The 19,603-nt window shown below is 37.3% G+C and overlaps 2 protein-coding genes and 1 long non-coding RNA gene across 5 annotated transcripts; 1 reads left to right on the top strand and 2 right to left on the bottom strand.

Annotated features, from left to right (window-relative positions):
• The first annotated feature begins 1,949 nt into the window (after nucleotides 1–1,949).
• Nucleotides 1,950–17,465, top strand: LOC113497773. Of its 2 annotated transcripts, none has more exons than XM_026877479.1 (14): nucleotides 1,950–2,858; nucleotides 5,460–5,735; nucleotides 5,947–6,103; nucleotides 9,287–9,459; nucleotides 11,213–11,307; nucleotides 12,664–12,847; nucleotides 13,188–13,395; nucleotides 13,686–13,826; nucleotides 14,220–14,404; nucleotides 15,120–15,217; nucleotides 15,541–15,681; nucleotides 15,853–16,141; nucleotides 16,893–17,019; nucleotides 17,255–17,465. In XM_026877479.1, exons 1-14 carry the CDS (start codon nucleotides 2,807–2,809, stop codon nucleotides 17,385–17,387), a joined length of 2,259 nt encoding a protein of 752 aa, XP_026733280.1. In that variant the 5' UTR covers nucleotides 1,950–2,806; the 3' UTR covers nucleotides 17,388–17,465. The 2 variants fall into 2 exon arrangements, with proteins under 2 accessions (XP_026733280.1, XP_026733279.1); XM_026877478.1 differs by having other exon boundaries at nucleotides 2,100–2,858; nucleotides 14,217–14,404.
• Nucleotides 3,417–5,447, bottom strand: LOC113497777. The gene is made up of 2 exons (XR_003400921.1): nucleotides 4,946–5,447; nucleotides 3,417–3,603 (listed from the first exon to the last, which is right to left on the bottom strand). It is a non-coding gene; the product is annotated as an uncharacterized LOC113497777 (long non-coding RNA).
• A 448-nt stretch (nucleotides 17,466–17,913) lies between the features above and the next one.
• On the bottom strand, nucleotides 17,914–19,578 carry LOC113497772 (pro-resilin-like). 2 transcript variants are annotated; one of them, XM_026877477.1, is made up of 5 exons: nucleotides 19,517–19,578; nucleotides 18,954–19,120; nucleotides 18,740–18,847; nucleotides 18,396–18,572; nucleotides 17,914–18,122 (listed from the first exon to the last, which is right to left on the bottom strand). In XM_026877477.1, the coding sequence occupies exons 2-5, from the start codon at nucleotides 18,969–18,971 to the stop codon at nucleotides 17,928–17,930; spliced, it is 498 nt and encodes a 165-aa protein (XP_026733278.1). In that variant the 5' UTR covers nucleotides 18,972–19,120; nucleotides 19,517–19,578; the 3' UTR covers nucleotides 17,914–17,927. The 2 variants fall into 2 exon arrangements, with proteins under 2 accessions (XP_026733278.1, XP_026733277.1); XM_026877476.1 differs by lacking the exon at nucleotides 19,517–19,578 and adding an exon at nucleotides 19,252–19,291.
• Between the last annotated feature and the right edge of the window lie 25 nt (nucleotides 19,579–19,603).

Raw genomic sequence — 19,603 nt, 5'->3', positions numbered from 1 at the left:
TGGTTTTGTTATTTACCTAATAGGTACTTATTATTGTTGATACTAACCTACTATACGTACTATGTAAACTATTTTTAAACCTTGTGTTTTCTGGTCAAAAGCCACACCAAAAGGACGTTAATAATTTATTATGATAGAATTTGATTTAGTGATTAACCAAATCATCCCGATCTACGTTTGCTTGAGACTGCTCAGTAGCAATCTGGGTTTTGTCAGACCTCGTAACATTATGGACTCCCTTTAAGAAACTTCATGCAAGTGTCAGGTGTGGGTCATCGCCTTTTTGGATCTGCCAACTGATCGGGAGCGAAATTCGTACGCTACGCTGAACAAGGTAAGGGATTCTGTACAGAATTGTTATTTATCACGTTAATTTGTTTATTCTTACCTTCTTGTTTATGTTGTTGAACATGATTTATTTTTAAGTGTACTAATATAATACCACATAAGTAGTTCAGATAAGAAATCCTTCATGGTCAAACAATTTACTGTAACTAGGAAGAAGGCTCGCATGTGTAAATTACATGTGTCAACGCTACATTAAAGTAAATATACGTCATTTGAGATTGGACTTTAATGTGGTGCAATAAAGTTTAGAATTGATGTTAGCGTTGAATAAAATAATTGGTCAATTGCAGACGACTTTTGTAGGTACTCCTATAGTATATAAGTACCTAGGTGCAGGTAAATAGGTTTGTGTCTAAGAAAATATAAGAGCCATTAAGGTTTTGTATTTGAGTATCGTGATGACTGCATTTTGCTTTTAATGTTATTGTTTTTATCTACCAACAAGTACTAAAGTATAGTTATAAATACTAACTAATTGTCATGGGTAACATCTATGATGGCGTAAGATTAATGTGATGTTATTGTTAGAGTTCTTGAATATAAAAACTATACATGCATCTGTTCATATAAGGACTTAAATACATAAAAAATCGTCTGTTTGTCCCAATGCAAGTGCATAATGTTGTAGCTGTTATTTACTAGGTATATGCTAATTTTTAGTCCTGCATGCGATTTATAACACTATGCTTACGATCTAGAATATAAGAAGAAGACAAGAATAAAACTCATCATTCTCAATAAACGAATAGAAATTTGTCATAACAGTTCTATTGCAGAAAGGTCCATAAAAGACCAGTTTTGCACTTTTAGTTAATGGACGATAGTTTATCGAAGAACTACCAAGAAGGTAGGCTCTGAGGGCCTACCACCACGTCTTAAAAACGGCGCAAAGCGGTATCTCCCGTCCCTATCCGCAATAATGTTACCTACTTTAAGACGTTGGGCCCCCTAATTTTGCCATCAAATACAGAATCCATCCAATAGATAAAATGCATTTATCGTATGTAAACCTTATCTATTGTCTTACCTACCTACCAATTAACATAAGTAAGAATACTGAATAGGAAAATTGCATCAACTTAAAGGAAAATAATAGACAATTCAACCATATGAAAACTATAATGTCTTGCAAGGGCTGTCGTGTCGTCGATTATGTACTGCTACCGGCATTACGTACACGTAATGTATTTGGCGTATTATCAAGTTACCTCGATACCGTGACTCAAACAACATTTACATAACAATAGAATGAATGTAACAGAATTAACATAACAGATTGCTTTACTAGGTCGGGATGGGACTGTCCACTCCACTGACTCTTAAAAAATGTTATCAATTAAAATATTGTGACATAGATCGATAGATGTAAGTTTTCCTAGTTGCATTTGTTACGTATTAGGTATTTATAGATAGATTAGATACTAAAGGTTGTAGATATTTTATGTTTCGCTCATAAATCGTTTGCATGTCACTGTTGCTCGTCTATTGTTTGCAATAAATATGGTCTTCATGGCATACATTATTAGTAATGTTGCTATCAAATCTCGGCTCTAATGGTAGGGTCTCGATCAAGGATGTGGGTGGAGCTTTGCTTTTCCTCCGCATAAGACACATCCTCCAACGGAAGCCTTTCGAAATATCCGAAAATATCGTGTCGGGAAATAACACATATGCCAACCTCAGCATGTCAATGTTTTGTGTATACAGACCCACATGGTCGTTCGTTACAAAACATCGTTCTGGGCGTCTAACGTCATTATTATCGTTTTCACTATCGTTTGACGTCGACTCGTCACTCTATTGTAAATTGTAGTCTGTAAACCCATAATAATAAACTGCAAGGTCGTGCCGGCGACGGATACCTGGCATAGTGGGGGCCGAACGGCACGACGCCTGCACTTCATACAGTTTCAGTAGCCATCCGCGGTGTGATTGACGCTGCCTATTTACGCAGTACACGAACTCGTTAGCTCACTCGGCTTCCTAGACTCCTCAAGCAACTGAACAAACCATACTGGTCCGTGAATTTGTGACATACATAAAATTAATTCACATTCAGCCTAACCATTTGTCTAAATAAACTATCCTAAAATTATAGTTTCATGAAAATATCTTTGGTTTTGAGGAGTATAAATGTTGTTCATGTTTAATCAGGTGCGTCCAGAATTGGTGTAGTGATCCGCGCATACAGACCCGCGCAGTCGGACTTCTGTTGTAGTTGGAGCTCATCGTCAGTCTGCGACTCCCAAGTCTTGATGCCTAACTGACATAAATCGGCCCGTTTGAACGTAACGATTCGGACAATGCTTATCAGTGAGCTGTTAGTGTGCCGACGCGAAAAAATGTTCTTATAACATGTGAGGTGATAATAATCGTGAATTATTGTTAACAGTTGTGTAAATTTTTATATAATTTGATGATTCATAAGTCTAGTTGAACGTGTTCTGAATCAGATATTATGAAGCCATATGGAGTCGTTATTGTCCTGGCGACGCTCATGTGTTATTACAGTAAGTGATTCATTGTAATAATTCGATTATAAGAATATTATAGAGGCAGAATTACCTCGAAAATTGACACTGTGTATTAAAATTGTTAGTCTGTATCCGGTGCTGAAACTAACGAACCTATACGTTGGTACAATATGCTACCAACTTCTAATTTAGGAGTCATCACTTAGAGCGATAAATATCTATTGCAAATCCACAACACATAATTAGGGCTTAGTCGAAACTGAATTTTAATAATATTACTCTAGATACCATTTATCTGTCCATTTAGAGGTTTTGACGAAGACACGAGTTTAACACTCAGAGGATTTGCTGTCCTTTAAAGACATGACAGTAAATCTTCCGGGTATTATCCATTTCTTTATAGGAGAATAGGATCCTTATAGTCAACATCTCCTCCAGAAATACAATAAATAGAAGGGCTTCTGGCATGACTACGTTCCTTTATTGTTAATTGTATATTTCACCGGTTTCTATAGATATTTTCCTTTTAGCCTAGATTTGTTTAAGATCTGAGATCATTCATAGAAATGCTGGAAAATAAATAAAACCACAGGATGTGTAGTTATTGCTGTCATTTACTGTATGAATAGTAGTCGATGGGTACGCAAATTCTTTGACCTTTGATGGAAATAAGTCGCCACCCCGATCGGCACTGGATGTAGTGGGGAAATGCGTGCCCAGTGTTCGTACACACAATGGTAACGATTGACAATAACAGCCAAAATACTCGTAGCAGGTCCATCTGAAACGAAGAAATGTGACGTTATTTAATTGTTGTTGGATTTTTAACTTAAATAGCGAATATTTGCTTTATTCTCCCCTCTTTATAAAGTAACGGAATAAATGTTCCTATTGTCCGTAGATTACCTAAAAACTTAGATACTATTCAGGCGACTCCTCGATAACGTACTCTTACTATTAATGTAAACACTTTTTAATGCATATCAAGTCAATCATACTACTTTATATTACATAAATTATTATAAATTTGTAGTATTACATAAGGAGTTTACTGTAGGTCAGTAAAATATTGGTTTCAAATCAATATTGTGTTTATTGAATCCATCGGGCACTCGAGGACAACGATAATTTATGTTATTCGGCGAAATGATTTTGTACGGCCCTGGTCCGAGGTAAATCAATCATTAGTATTTCTGCAATTTGCATAGGTTTTTGAACGTCCCTTTCTTATAATTTACTATCGTACAGTAGGTAACTTGTAATTTACGAGAACATGTAAAATGCTTAATCATTATTGTAACAACATTTTAAGTATTCAGAGCTAAACATTAAAATGAGGCAAGATGTTCCGCAATTAACCGTACAATAACTTAACGACTAAAGGAACATTGCGTCCGAGATGACTGATGATGTTTACCATATTAGGTTATCATTAATATTTCTTAATACAAATACAAAATAGGTCCATTGTAACCTAGGAACTCTTTCGTGATAGAGGAATTAACGTAGATTCACTTTAAAGTTCAAATAAAATTAACGCAACGACTATAGGTATCGGAAAAGCATTTTGGTCGTTTGAGCTGGTAACAGTCTGGCCCATCGGGAATCCATAAAATCCATAAAAAATACACAAAAATGGAGCATAAAAACAAGAGTACCTTGAAAGTCGATTAAACAAAAGCTTCAATCCGTAATACACTTGATGGTTTGTTTATTTACTTATTAATAATTAAGTATCTACTAATTGTAATTTTAATGTGCACTTTTTATTAAACTAGTTTGAGTAGGTACTTGTCTTTATTATTGTAGGTACCTATATTAGATACTAGCTGTTGCCCGCGACTTCGTCCTAGTGGGTTGAAGTATAAGTTATGATTTATACCTGCCCTGTTTTTTTCACATTTCCCATTGTATCTTCGCTCCTATTAGTCGCAGCGTGATGGTTTATAGCCTCAACTGGCCTAAAGCCTTCCTCAATGAATGGTATATTCAACACAAAAATATTTTTTCAATTTGGACCAGTAGTTCCTGAGATTAGCGCGTTCAAACAAACAAACAAACAAACTCTCCAGCTTTATATATTAGTAGGATATATAACACTTATTTTAAATTTGACTACCAACCTTTTGCTGTCGAATTAAATATTAATATTCACTCTCGTGTAGTAACACTAACTTATAAGCACAATAACTTGACTGCGAAGCTATGAAGACTTTGCGTGGAATGTCCGAAGCCCACAGCTTATATACACAGATATATTAAACACAGATACGTTAATGTGTATTTTGGTTTGTAAACTTGTTTGATGGCTTCCAATAATTTTATTCATCATCCGCGTGGACCTGGGTGAATAACTTTCCGCTTTGTTTTTGTTTTTATGTCTTATGTAATTATTATTATTGATGGTCGTTAACCTATATTATTTAGAATATATTTTTGTTTGGATTATTCTACATTTGATTTGAATCTTTGATTACCTAGATTGTGAAATCTCTGGAAGATAAATCTTACAATTAATGTTTTGCAGTCATCAAAAAGCACTTCTTTTCTTTTTTTATAGAACGCTTTTAAAACAAGTAGCATTTATTCATGCAATAATAAACAACTTCTAATAGGAATCATTTTTTTTATAAACAGCAACAAAAGCCCAATGCGGTAATGGGCGTAAGGTCTCGTTCACACGATGGTCCGGCGTGGCTCCCGAACTGGCCACTCCTGTCTTCGTATACTCCGCCAGTGGAGACGAGGAATCCCTCGCCGGCGCCTGCCTCGCGAGATGCAGAGAACTCGAAGACTGTGCAGCTGTCGTAGTAGCATACGGAAGGGGAAACTGCCAAGGATTAGCTGATTCCACCACAGCACAGCTGAAGGTTGATAATGATGTCGCCTACTTCAAAAAAGTTTGCTTGGAATGTAAGTAACTTCAGATGCCCGTATATTAAAATAATTGTCTGTTATCGATATGTATTCGACGTAACTTATCGTCGTAATTAGTGATTTCTTTGAATTTTAATGATTAATGTGTCATATTATGACGATATCTCTCATCTTACGTTACATTTCCCGAAATCATTTAATAAGTATACCTACTTATATGGAAATTATTTGCTTATGATTTAATTAGTACCAGAGGATTGCTCCGTGCGATGGTGGGCCCTGGAGAACACGCCTGGCTACCACCTGCACTCCGAGGGGTCACACCTCAAGGTCATTCTCAACGTCACCGTCTACGAGTGCTATGATGCCATCTTCTCGTCGAGTGCTCGTGAACAACAGTATCGGTAAGATTAAAAATCGTTTATTCAAATGAAGCGAGACGCTGTCCTCCTTGGCTCTACTCCTTTCTTGAAGAAGTTTTGCAACGTTTTGTCTTGAACAGCTTTTAGTTCTATCTTTATTGAGGTTTAGACTAAGCAAGTCATATCAAAGAAAAGGTATAGATACTGGACAGGCACGAGTACTCAACATGTCTATTTTTGGAGACAATAATGCCATAGCAAAGTAGGTTTTGTCAAATTTATATTATTTTCCAAGATATAAATCAGGTACAATTAAAGGTAGGTACGCCTCTTCTTGTACCTACTTTTAAGAGCAATTAAAACTTTCAATTGTAGACAATAAAGTGAACTTCTATTAATAAATGTCAAATGTAAAAGATGTTGCATTGTATCTTTTCTTACGTCTTGAAGACATCGAGATAAATGATTGTGTGATCGTGGGTAGCGCATTCGTGCATGTTGTTTGTATTGCTCTTGTCATTAGCACATGAACGTCGAAATTAGTTTTGTTGTGAATTATATCAGTATAATATAGTGTTGTTGTCCCTAGAATAAGTAAGATCGAAGTTGTGCCAGACTCTTGGTGCATGCTTTTTTGTTTTTGTCCTGTTCGAAATCCCCATGGTCTTTTTTCGATTTCGTGTAAACAATGTGTGATCACATATTTTAAATTTTACAAGAAGGAAACCTGCTAGTTTCAATTATTTCTTTTTCGTTCCAATCAAGGAAAGTTTTAGCGAACACCAAAAACTCAAAAAATGTAGAGTGCACTGACGTTACGTTACAAGACGTAAACAAATACCTGTCAGTGTATTAAGTTGAAGACATTATAGTTAAGTGATCTAATAATTTAGTAGCTTTTCTATCTTCTCTTTTGTTCTTTTTATCATCTATGCATATATACAAAATAAATATCTACATCAATTTTCCTTTCTTGAACCTCATTTTTTGTCTTCGTCAAATTACCCATATAGATATGTATAATTAGCCAATTAGCCACCGTTTGATTGTTTTCCTGTTTGAATGCTAAAACAACATTGTCATCGAATTTAAACTGGGCTTTGTATGTCCCACTTTAAAAATCTAAGTATACAAAGCAGTTCATGAGGAAATCAAAAACAAAATCGAAGTGGTTGTGTTTATTTCTGTAACGTAAATACATTTTCCATATGCGTGTTCCAAAACCTCAAACTGTGTAATATAGTTTCCCGATGGTATAAATATTATGCAGATGTTCGATTTACGTAATCACGTGGTCGATATAAACAAATATGCACAAATATGGGTGTTTTATAATTATTGCAAATTAAAAGGGATTTTGCTTAAACTTTATATAAAGGGGCTCTTTTCCTTACTAAGTATCCAGGGTTTTCGTTCAGGTAGAGAAATCATGAAATCACTCCTCCCGCTTAGTGCTAAGCGGAAGGGAGTGTCAGACTTTTACTGTCTTAACCCACACTTGTTCCTTACTTTGTCTTTCTGTACCGGGGATGCGGTAGCTTTACAATACATTTGCACAGTGTTTCGCCGTCTTTCGGAAACTGCATAGTCTACAAAATTATTTTATTTTAATTTCAGAGGTTATTGAAGCGGTTATTTCAGAATAAATAATATATAGTAATCGATAGATATCATGATGCCAACAACTGAAATACTTATAATGTTTGTTGTTTATTTAGCAAACTAGATCTATGCTTATTATGTAGACGATAAATCAAGTTACTCATTACAGGTTATCCCATATAGAGTAGACTGAATTGTAAAAACATTACCATACTAATAAGGTATTCACCTGAATCATGTTTATAAAAATAACTATGTGAATTACATAAACAAATACTTGCATTCTTGAATTATAATTGTATATTTAGCTAATCAATGCGTTCGTGATGCATGTTAAAGAGCGGGCAAAATGCTTTGACATGAAAAAATGCTTTGAATGTCAGAAATAAGAAACTTTTAACAATGTCTAATTTAAAAAGTGCCACGCGCCAGCTTTTCAGTGACTTGTAGGACGATGTTTAGTACTTTTTAATATTATCAAGTGTTAACATTGTCGGACCATTTATCCTTTGTTTCGGAAGGCACGTTAAATTAGGTCTGGATGTAGCTGTTATTTACGCATCTGGGGGGGGGGGTCATCATCAGGAGTGACTAAAGGATGTTGCACAGGTAACTAGGTTGAGGAGATCAGATAGGCAGTTGCTCCTTTTAAAACACTGACATTTAGCTGCATCTGGTTAGGCTGTAATCCGACTCCAACATAGTTGGGAAAAGGCCAGAAGGATGATGAGTAGCACCACAGCTACTCATTGCATTTTTTGTAAAAATCTGATTGTGTCAACCTAGTTTTGCTGCTGTTTCCATCATCCTATGCGCGAAGCCTTGGTGCAACGCTTAAGTGGGCGAGTGGTTTGGTGAATATGTCGGTATTTCCCGCGTCTCAAAACACTGAGGAACATCTTTCCGGGAAAACCAAAACATTGCTTTTCAACTGACAAGTAATAGTACATAAGTTTCCGGCTTATTAATAATACCTATAATATGAAAAAAAATATTGATTAAATGACACTACATATTTCTGGCAATGGGTTAGCTTTTGATCCACAATCCGTAGCACGCAGTCATTTTAGATCCCAGATTTACCTTGAATCAGTGCAGCTCTGGTTCATTGCAAGATCTTCGCAATTTAGACCATTGGATCGTATGACTAATTGTTACATTGCGCAATCAGGATATTATAATTTCTTTGGAATTTTGCACAGGGAAAATAGAAGCAAGTAGATTGTGACCTATAAGGTCAGGTAATGAAATGTATCTATGTAAGATTAACTCTTAAATGCGAGTATGTGAGAGTGTCTGTATGTGTGTGTGTGTTTTAATATTTAACGGCCATGTAAGATCTGTAAGAGAGGCTGATCTGTAAGACTTTGATTTTGGTGGCAGTAAAATGTCCCATATTATTCTTTTACACAAAATCTTATAACATTATCATTATTGCGTTTAGATGAATGAATGCTAGAAATACAGTCCGTAAAAATTCTAATGGAATGTGTCCAAAATTCAAAAAGTCTTTACAATTTTGATCCGGGAGTACTAAAGTAAGAACTTCCTTTCATCACGGTTAACTGTTTAAGAAGATAAGACGATTTCCAAAGGTGATCCTTGGAACTTGTTTGTCCATAGGTCTGCGCAGTGGGTTGTCCCTCAAGGCGCCTTCAACTCCGAAGTGGTGTACACGTCAGACTCCACGATCGGCAACTGTATCCTCAACGCGGAGAACAAGTTCACTGAACCCGAGTCCTACCGCGTCTCCAACTACTACACGTTCTATATCGAGAACCAGTGCAGCCATGACTGTGAGTATATTATTAATTCTGCTAGTATATAATTTCTTGGAGGGTTCCGTATAAATAGGCTATAGAAAAAAAACAACCGTTCAATTTTTGAGCCATGATAGCTAGACAACCGGTAGACTGAACATTTCGCTGATGTGTTTCTGTCTGTCACTTTAACTATCACAGGTTCATGAGTTACAGCTTGAAATCCAAGTACAAGATGACGTTTATATTTCGTGAACGATGCACAACATAACGTGTCCATACCTAGAATTATTACTATTGTAAGCCTACCCAATAAGTACATAGTTGTTTATTGTAATATCACAGGTAATTGTGGCTCTATAGGGTCCCGCATATTTTATTTTCAAATTCCGTTACTATGCGGGACTGGCTGGCATGCTCGTGCGAGCCGATAATCGCATATTTACATCACCACTATCTGTTTTACTAGTTATTTTATCGCCTAACTTACCTGTGTATTTTCCTTTTCAATTCAGGTCATATTAGTCAGGTCGGTTATGAAACAGATAATAGGTAGCCTAAAGACCGCTGGTGAGATGTCTATAAAACTAGATTTTTGGTCTCTTCGTGCCGTTTTTGATATTTTGCATCTGTAAATGTCAAAATTAGTTGCATAACTGGAGTACGCAGTGTTTAACTATGTTTGTTGAGTTAATTTATGGGAAAGTAATCATAATGCCTGCAGTTAAAGCAATAGGAATAGTTTAGATACATTAAACTGTTGAGATTTACTAGTAAACGATCTACAGATAATAGCTGTAGGATATGTATATAGAAAGTGAGACCACAATTTGATTTATAAATTGGATGTTACATAGTACTTTTTACTTTCCTTTTCTTGTCCAATAACTTGTTAATTTTGGCTACGCTTTATGTAAATGCCAAGGTTAGCTGATTTAGAATATGTTCCTACTGCCATTGACACTATACAGTATGTTTTTAAAATACCTGTCCTCAATAAGTACTGTGTGTAGGTACATATAACCTCCGAAGTACCTACAAACAATTAAAGAAATAAACGCCAAATATTACCCCGAAATTTTGAGAAAAATCCCTGAACTAATCTCTAAACACTGTATAAGAAGATTCTTCCTTCGTCTTCAAATATGTGTACTAAACGCCTGTTTATTATTCAATTATGGACAAATTATGCAAAATTAAAGTTGCCAAAATTTCTGACTAATAGTTTGGCTGGAATTCCCCGAAACATGTTTTGATAATAGTTGGTATTTAATGAGATCTTGAGGATTGTGTATGATAGCCACGGACAATTGAATAACAGCCGACCTGACTGCTTATAACCCTGGATTAGGTAACGGTTTCGAGTTCAAGGGAGTATATGCATGACAGATTTCTAGACCAGTCTGCGTGCTGTATTAAGTTAACGAAGTGAAGTGTAACCTAACCCTTCTAACGTACTTAATAGTAACAGTTACAAATGTAGCTAGCTACAAAATAAAGTATTACATATTATTTTGTTTGCATAATTTGAAATAAGACAGATACTTTATATGATTTCCCACGAGACTCCTGACTATTTTTGTTTGACTGCTAGGTATAAGTATACGTAAGGTTACTGTCCGTCCGTGTTTCACAGATTTATCCTATGTAGTTTAGAGCGCCTTCATGGAGCCTCAAAACAAGTCTTGGGGCCCCCTCGTCACGATCAACCGACGAACCGACTGCCATATTAAAAAAACAGTTGATATCACTCTTAAAAAATGAAATGTAGAAATGCTGTCTTTTTCAGATCCCAAGAAGATAGACAGATGTTCTTACGAAGAATACTACAATCAAACGCTGAAACACGTCGAGTATACTTTCAGGAATCTGACTAAGGACGAAGTAAGTAAAACATCGAGTTTCCTAATTTTACTTATCATATGTATATTCTACATGTGTGATAAGGGTGAATTGGTTATAACCAATTCATATTATATACCTATTTCATATCTATCGATACAATAAGTAGGCAGGATTGTTGATTATAAGAAGTATACGAATCACTCAGATCAGACCCAGAATCTCTCACGACCTCTTAAACTAAGCAAGATTAACACAGATACGAAATCTTGCTCTACGGGATGGCGATAGACTCTATGTTAAATGCGGGTATTCGACTCGGTCGTAAATGTGCAGATGTAGTATCTCACAAATGCTTGTGGTAAGTGGGGATCGTACCCGCGACACGTCGTCTGTCAGTGTGTTCGGCCTGACCCATACCTTGCCTGTCAGTGCATTCAAGCGCGCCCATTGTGTTTAAGTATTTGAATAAATGTAAACCATGTTTGGTTGTTCTTCTGTTCTATTTACCAGTCGTGACTCAAGGTTGGAGTCATTGTATGGCGATCACGATGCTCATTCAAAACACAAGAGTTTTCTGTCATTTAATTTTCTCATTCGATTTTTCCTTATGGCATCATTGAGTTCAGATTTAATAATATGCATGTTATAAACCCAGCTGTATCGTTATTCCCCAAAGCTTCGTTTATAGATTAATATTTTGAGGCCAGCCCACTAAAATAAAACACTCATTATCATTAACAATAAAAACCATTTAAGCGACTTTAATTTATAAAAAAAAAAACAAAAAAAAATGCTACTCTAAATAAGCTTTCACAAATAGGCTAGGTTAACGCTGCCAAAACCTTATTACCTTTATACTATTAAATGTACAATTTTTAAAGGAATTCCTACGTCTGTCTCATTGAGGAGTCTACTTATCTAGTACCTATTTATTAAGGTCGTTAGTTCCCCGATTAATCATTGTCGTGCAGATAATTACTTTTTTATGGTAATAAGAACAATAAAACGAATTCCTTGGATTTTAATACGTAAACGGTGACGTTTATCATGTAATTCTATCATTCATAATTGATAGTTAACTTTGAATAAAAGATTGTTTGAATAAAGATTATGCCACCATGAGACTTCGTCAATTGAACACATTAATTTTACATATTGTTCAGTATATCATGCTAGCGCGCATTTGACTTATACTGAATCTTTATACGCCCAACCGTTGGTTAAACACACTTGAATGGTAGAGAAAAATAGAGGTAGCTATCCTAAAACTGAAAAAAACCTCTATCTGAAAGTTTTTGTTTTTAATTCCATTTTTAGGTGACTTGATACTCCAACTGTTTCAAGTCTTGCAATACGTACCTTAGATTTGATTCATTCATTGCGTGTTTTTTCCAGTGCAAAAAATCCTGTGAGATAGCAACGCGTTTTATCTGCCGGGGGTTCACCTGGATAACAGCGGGGCAGGAGAGGGGGCGCGGGCTATGCGACCTCCACAGTGAAGACCTCATCACGACTGGCTCGTGGCTGCTGCGCCGGACCTCCACAGCTGACTACTACCGCAGAGTTATATGCTTAAATAGTAAGTGCTAAACGATTGTCCTATAAAACATCTGTTAATATGCTTACATATAAACGTTAACAAACGTTACGAGATTGTTTCTTAAAACGTGTAACTATCATTGTGGTCAATAGAATTTCAACATATTAGCCAAGTTTCAGTGATTTTGATTATCTTGTCTTGTCCCTTTGGTATAATCGAATTTGGCTTTCTTACCGTTTAAACACCGAAACTATTACCAACAATGTTACTGTGAAATCCAAAGATATTTCTATGAATGCTTTGAAATCTCTCATACCTCTTTGCTTACTCTATGCTATAATTCCCACGTTCTTATATGAAGCCTAAATCCTCATTCCAGTCAGCGTAGAATGCGAGGGCTCGGACATGGTAGTGACGTACCGTCCTCGCGGCGTGTTCCGCGGGCGCGTGTACGTCCCGGGCCGAGGCGAGCGCTGCAGCGCGCGAGCCACCGGGACCAACGTCCGTCTGACTTTGCCGCTCAAGGGAGAGTGTGATGTTAATTTTGCGTACGGTATCTCTAATGGACCTAATGGAGTCATTAACAGGTACGTTCGAACTGTGTTTTGTGAGGGATAGTAAATGGATATCGTTTTTAATGTGAACAGCCTTGAATAAATGGACAGTCTTTTATTTCAAAGGTTGCATCCTTGGACACTCCTTGTATCTTATTCGGAGTTGAGATCTTAGGTTCCTTTATAGTGTTTAAAAGACAAAACTAAAAGTTTTTATTTCAAATAGGCCGTTTTCCTAAGGTACACAGCTCCAAAATAAATGCAGGAAGTTTCGTATTTTTTATGAGTATTTAATCAACCATTGCTATCATTGCTACTTAAAGGACGATGGCATACGTGATGGTGATGATCCAGAACAACCCCATCATCCAGACTGCGGGTGACCGCTGGGTGCGCGTGGGCTGCTCGCCCGGCGCCCGCGCAGCTACGCAGGTCGACGCTACCGTCGCTGTTAGGGATATCGGGTAAGATAACGATGATACTTCAATATACTATTAAGTTAGTAATAAATGAAAATCTGTGGCTGAGGTACCCGAAAAAAATAATAAATCAAATACTTTTTAAAATTCTCTCGTGTTATTTTCTAGTAAAACTAGTTAATTTAATCTAAATTATTCTGCCCCAAATCCCAATTATTCTGCCCTACAGGCTATTTAGCAAATTCGTCCAAAATTCTATTTCATCATCATAATCGGCTTAGCCGTTTTCTAACTACGTAAGGGTCGGCTTCCAGCCCAACCGGATCCAGAAATTTACAATCACATAAAATTGAAAGTATACTGTGGCCAAAATTGGAAGAACTCTTATATCCAACAGCATAAGGTTCAAATCAACCACTAAGGTTACCATTACAGCAGTGGATACAAGAAGCCGACATCCGTAAGCGATACAGACAGCCGGCCCATATCGCCGGCGGCAGCTAGCGCCGTGTACGGGGCCAGCACCACGCCGGTCACCATGTACGTGGTGAGGGCACTGGACGACACGGGAGCGGCCGCGGTGTCGCTTGGAGAGCCGCTTGAACTCAGGATTGAGACTACAGGTAAATCGTAATGATTTGCTCACGTGAATTTATCGGGATTGCGCGACTTGTTTCGGAACCAACCGGAGTCCATAGTATGAGATGACGCGGCGACGGGGTAGTAAGTCGCATCAGTCGGGTAATACCGCATGTGCAAACCTAAGTATGCATTAAGTATGTAATTATGAATAATAGTCACGAAAGTTACTGTAAACAATCATAATGAAAAAAAAAGGTGTTTTAAGGACATCATTGAGCAACAAGCCTGTTCCCAGCCAAAAAGTGTGATGATGTCTTTGACATTACAAAGTGGAATAAAGAGGATTATGAACATTTTATACCGTCACTTTGTAGAGTTGTTCTTGAATACCTAAATAGAATTTCCATGCTTTATTTATCTTATACCTGCTTTGGCCAAAGAGTAGTCGCAGAATACTCACTGTTGAGTTGCACCCGTAAGTTGTGTCGACTGTGGAGTCGAATTGCCAATATAATTTTATAGCCTGTCTGATATTTCATTGCTGGACAAAAAGGACCTTCCCCTTTGTTTTTCAAAACTCTCTATCTATCTCTTTCTCTGGCCACATCTGCCCTGCAAATCTGACTATTAGCGCATTAAACCGCAGAAAGCAAGTGTTTGCCAATTAATAATTACTGATTAAAAATGCCTTAAGCAATAAGTGAATAATTGTTGGCCGTTTATTCCACGTTTTTATATTGTTTTATTACATTATAGATGTATCTGAAATCAAAGCGTATCACCTCGTAGCTTCTTCAAGACTTGGTGACAGCTCTGTACTACTTCTGGATAGTAGAGGATGTCCAACGGGCCAGGTGAGATTGTGTTACCAGATTTAATTATACTTAATTATATTTGCAAGTGAGTATACTCTAAGTAGGCTTTTTGAAACACAATACCTACCTAACTTGACATATAAGTACTGTTTGTTTTAATTGTTAATTTTTACTACCATTGTGTTTGTTCCCAATCCTAGATCAGCCAAATTGTTGAACTAGCCGGCTTGCTAAAAATATGAACCTAACATATTTACAATATTTGTGCAAAGCTTTCAACGGTTAAAGATAAAAAACGTAACCTAACGTTCAAAATCTCCATTTACTCGGACTGAAGAGTCAATCTTGCTGTATTCCCACAGGTGGACTTCCCATCGTTCACCCGCTCGTGGCTGGGCGGCACGCAGCGCCTCTCCGCGCGCTTCAAGGCGTTCCGTTTCCCCACCTCACACGTCGTGCGATTCGCGCTCATGGTGCGCTTCTGTAATAACAAGTGCCCACCCGTGAGTACCTATTGATAGATTTTTTTTCTCATAATTTAGTTCCACTCCTTCCTAACGCATCGAGGTTAATTATTTTTTCCCCGTCCAAAAATTTGCTACGTGAATGAATATGATATTTTCTTTGAGCTGCCAAAAATTTCCCACCTATTCTGACTTTTAACTTTATCCCAGGTGGAGTGTCAATCAAAACAAAACAGGAATACTCGTCAGACGAATGCGACGTACTATCAGTTAGGGGAATGGGACGAGCCCGTACCAGCAGCCGTCAGGCAGCAGCCAGGCTCAGGGCCCGCTATCCCCAGCGTGGGTGCTCGGAGAGGCGTGGTTGCCCAGGGCGGGGCTTCCCCATGCACGCCCACTGAAGATGATGCACTGGCTATGGAGTTAGAAATGCTCGTAGACTCTAAAGACATCCTTTCGACAGATACGCTCGTCCACGCGGACCATCGATCCACTTTACGTAAGTATCTGTTCTGAACTGAATCGTGAATCCGTCTGTTAAATCTTTTCTACAGTTTTTTTTTAATCTGTAGTTGTGTAATCAAAAAGTATCTGCCAGTTAATCCCATGACTTAAGGTACTCACTCGGGCTTTACTAAATTATTAATGAATGTAGAATATTGATAAGCTATTCGCAAATCGGGTAGACTTGAGCTTCTTTGCTAGTTTTTCGTAGTACTTTTACATATCATCAATTTAAATTACGCTGCACTAACAGTCATTTATTCGGTATTGCCGATCTTGTTTTGCATAAATGCCTATTGATTACTATCAATGATACGCTCGTGTGAGCATCGATTCATATCTCGGTCTGATGCCTTACTACTTAACTTTTTAGCATTGTAATTATGTAACTAGTATTTGCTCTATTAAATCTTAAAACTAGTCTTATACATATTACACCTGTGGACTAAATGAAATAGAAGTCTAATTAGTAGCCGTCTACTTAAATCTTTTCCTACCGGTTAATTACCTGCCGATGTAGGTAATTAGAGTTGGATTTATTAGGCTACATTTTACCCAAGATTATTCCCAAGGAAACGGGGTCCACCGCCCGCTGTAAACTGAAGTCCACACATACGGAGTTGCGGACAACAGCTAGTTTTATTTAATAAACCTAATTGTAACACTGGGTTCTATAAATCTTTAAATTGATTTCAATTCTATGTACCATGAGAATAATTTCTGATTTTTTATTTGATATGTTTTAGCGGAAGAAAATAAGTTGTCGGATGGCACGATGGTATGTGTTCACGAGTTACTGCTGGTGTCGCTGGCGCTGGCTTGGCTTGCTGTGCAAGTCTTGCTGCTACTTGGATGCTGTGTCCTTGTCAAGAGGTAGGTACTTTTATGCCCTAAATACTTGAAACACCCTATCAGTATAAAGCTAAAAATGCAGTCACCAAGCAAAGAAGACATATTTTTGGAAAGGGGACTTTGTTAAACTATTGGTATTTTTTATGCATAAGTTTTACTTCTATAGCAGAATCTGTCTGCGAGAGATTATGGTTTTTCAAAATCTGATCTACGCAAGGAAATTTTGTTACTAACTTGTTTATTTTGTACTCTATAGGTATCGCAACTTGGCCGAGATGAACATGCAGAAGGACTATCAGTCATTCGATAACGTCGGGTTCGACACAGTGTCCACACATCGCCGCGTGCACTGGCCCGACCAAAACATCGATATACTGCACGCTACTTAGAACTTTTCTAACTAATCGATTTTTATATTAAAATCGATATTATGTATCGACTGTTTTAATAGAGACGATAACACGACGGAAGCCGATGAAAAATAAATTGTTTCGATTTGAAACTAAGTACCAAATATTGTTAATGTATTTGTTTTTCGGCTGTCCCCAGAGCAAACAACTTGCTTAAAGGACTGTGAAATATGTTTATTTTTGTATTGTATTGTTATTGTAGTAGAAATGTAAATAAATAATTATTATAACGTTAAATTTGGTTTCGTTTAAAGGACCTGTAAAAAATGAAATAAAAAGGCATGTCAAGTAATTTGTTTACTGGTAATACTTTATTTACATTCTTCAATCTACTTTTTTAATTTTTCGTCCCTTATGTATTGCATATTTTTTATTTAGCATCGGACACTAGAATGGCATATTAATATGTAGTGCCAGTAGGTACCACTAATTATCCAAACAACAATAAATTAGCATTTGAGATATTAGTATCGCGAAATGGGTTGTGTTTGAAGCGTGTGTTTTTATTGGTGGGGTTGTTCATTGTGTTGCGTTAGGAGAGGGCGCGTGAGGTGGAGGCGCGGACAGGGGTGCGGGCGCGGCCGCCTGGCGGGAACCACCGCGGGGCGCTGCTTGTCTTATGCTCTGCCGGTTAGAAGCCGCGTTGTAATGGTAGCCGTCAAACTTGTCCGAGGTACCCGCCGGTGGGAATGTCGCTGTACCCATGTACATCACCTGAAACAACGATCACGATCTTACCCTAAATAGCTAAATACATATGTACCGATTTCGTTCCGTTTCAGTCCCTAAGGCCTTGGTTTATCCCTAGTTTCTTAAATGACGAAGTACATTTTTACTGCCATCACTGCCATGTTCTTTATTTTATTGGAATCCTGAGGAAGAGCAATTGGTAAGCGGGGAAGATTAGGCAAATTAGAGCTCTGGCCTTCGGATTTCTTGTAAAAAGACTAACTACGTGTAGACTAATTACGTTTAAGAACATCAAACCTGTGGTTTATAACCGTCGGGTCCAGCTTCGTACTCAACCAACTGCATTCTACCGTCGGGCAGCAGCACGTGGTAGGAGCCAGTAGCGTGGTCGTCTTTCCTCTTCTCATTGTGACCAAAGTCCAAACTGACGCCATTGTCTTGCACATCATAAGAAAAGTCGTAGTTAGCTGGTAACTGAAAAATGTGGTTAAGTATCAAATTAATGGAAAAAGGACATTCGATTAAGAGAAATGCTGGTTTATGAAAATCTGGATAAATTTTAGTCATAGCATTGTATATATATTTGTATTGTACATATATATTTTTTCTGCTTGTTGCATGGTTACACGTTCAAATCCTACCTTTGGTTCCGGGGCTGCAGGCTTCTTGTTGCCGCCGCCAATTTTCGGTGGTAAATATTCCTGGGCATTTACATTCGCCCATAATGAAACCAACGCCAATATAGTTACCTGAAATTGAGAACCTTTATGAAATGTTATTTTATCTCAGTAACGTGGAGTAAAATTTGAATTTTTGATTACAGAATATTTCCCAAAATGTAGTTAATACACTCACACAAACAATACGCCACATTTTGATATTTCACAGAGTCCTAGTTCCTTTTGCCAGAGGTATCTAGTTGGGTTTGGAGGAGTCGGCCTAAAGTACGATGTATATAAACCCAGGGTCTGCGGTTAAACCAACTCCGCCCACTGGCATTTTTCATTAGCAAAGTGCACGATCTACGAAAATGTTGAAATTGTTTCAAATGACTTAGTTCACCACGGTAATTCGTTCACTGGGTAGTTAAGTTGCATCTAAGGCCATGCAATTTTAATGTAACTTAGGGTTTTGTATAATGAACTGCTCGTACCATATCTACCAAGATCAACCTTGTAGGCTTTGCTGCCCGCTATGTAAGTTCTTCGTTAGTTTGATTTGGGACTCGAGTATTCATATTAATCAAGCATAGTTTGGATTTTTGATACCCATTTACAGAGTCGTCTAATGAAGGAGGGTCGAATGAGTTAAGTAACTACTAGACAATCAAATGAATTTAAACCTCTACAACTTTAAGTTTCAAAAAGTTAAATTCAAAACTTTCAGAATAAAATCTCTGATATGAAGTTAAGCATTACATTGTATTCAGGCTTTGGCGTCATATTGCTGAAATTCTTGATCCTTTTACAAAGAAAAAAAAAATCATAACGTCTTGGAAGTTTCTG

This window comes from Trichoplusia ni, chromosome 9 (genome assembly GCF_003590095.1).
Source record: "Trichoplusia ni isolate ovarian cell line Hi5 chromosome 9, tn1, whole genome shotgun sequence".
NCBI lineage: Eukaryota > Metazoa > Arthropoda > Insecta > Lepidoptera > Noctuidae > Trichoplusia > Trichoplusia ni.
The sequence above is the reverse complement of the archived record's forward strand: the minus strand, read 5'-3'. Positions and strand labels throughout refer to the sequence as shown.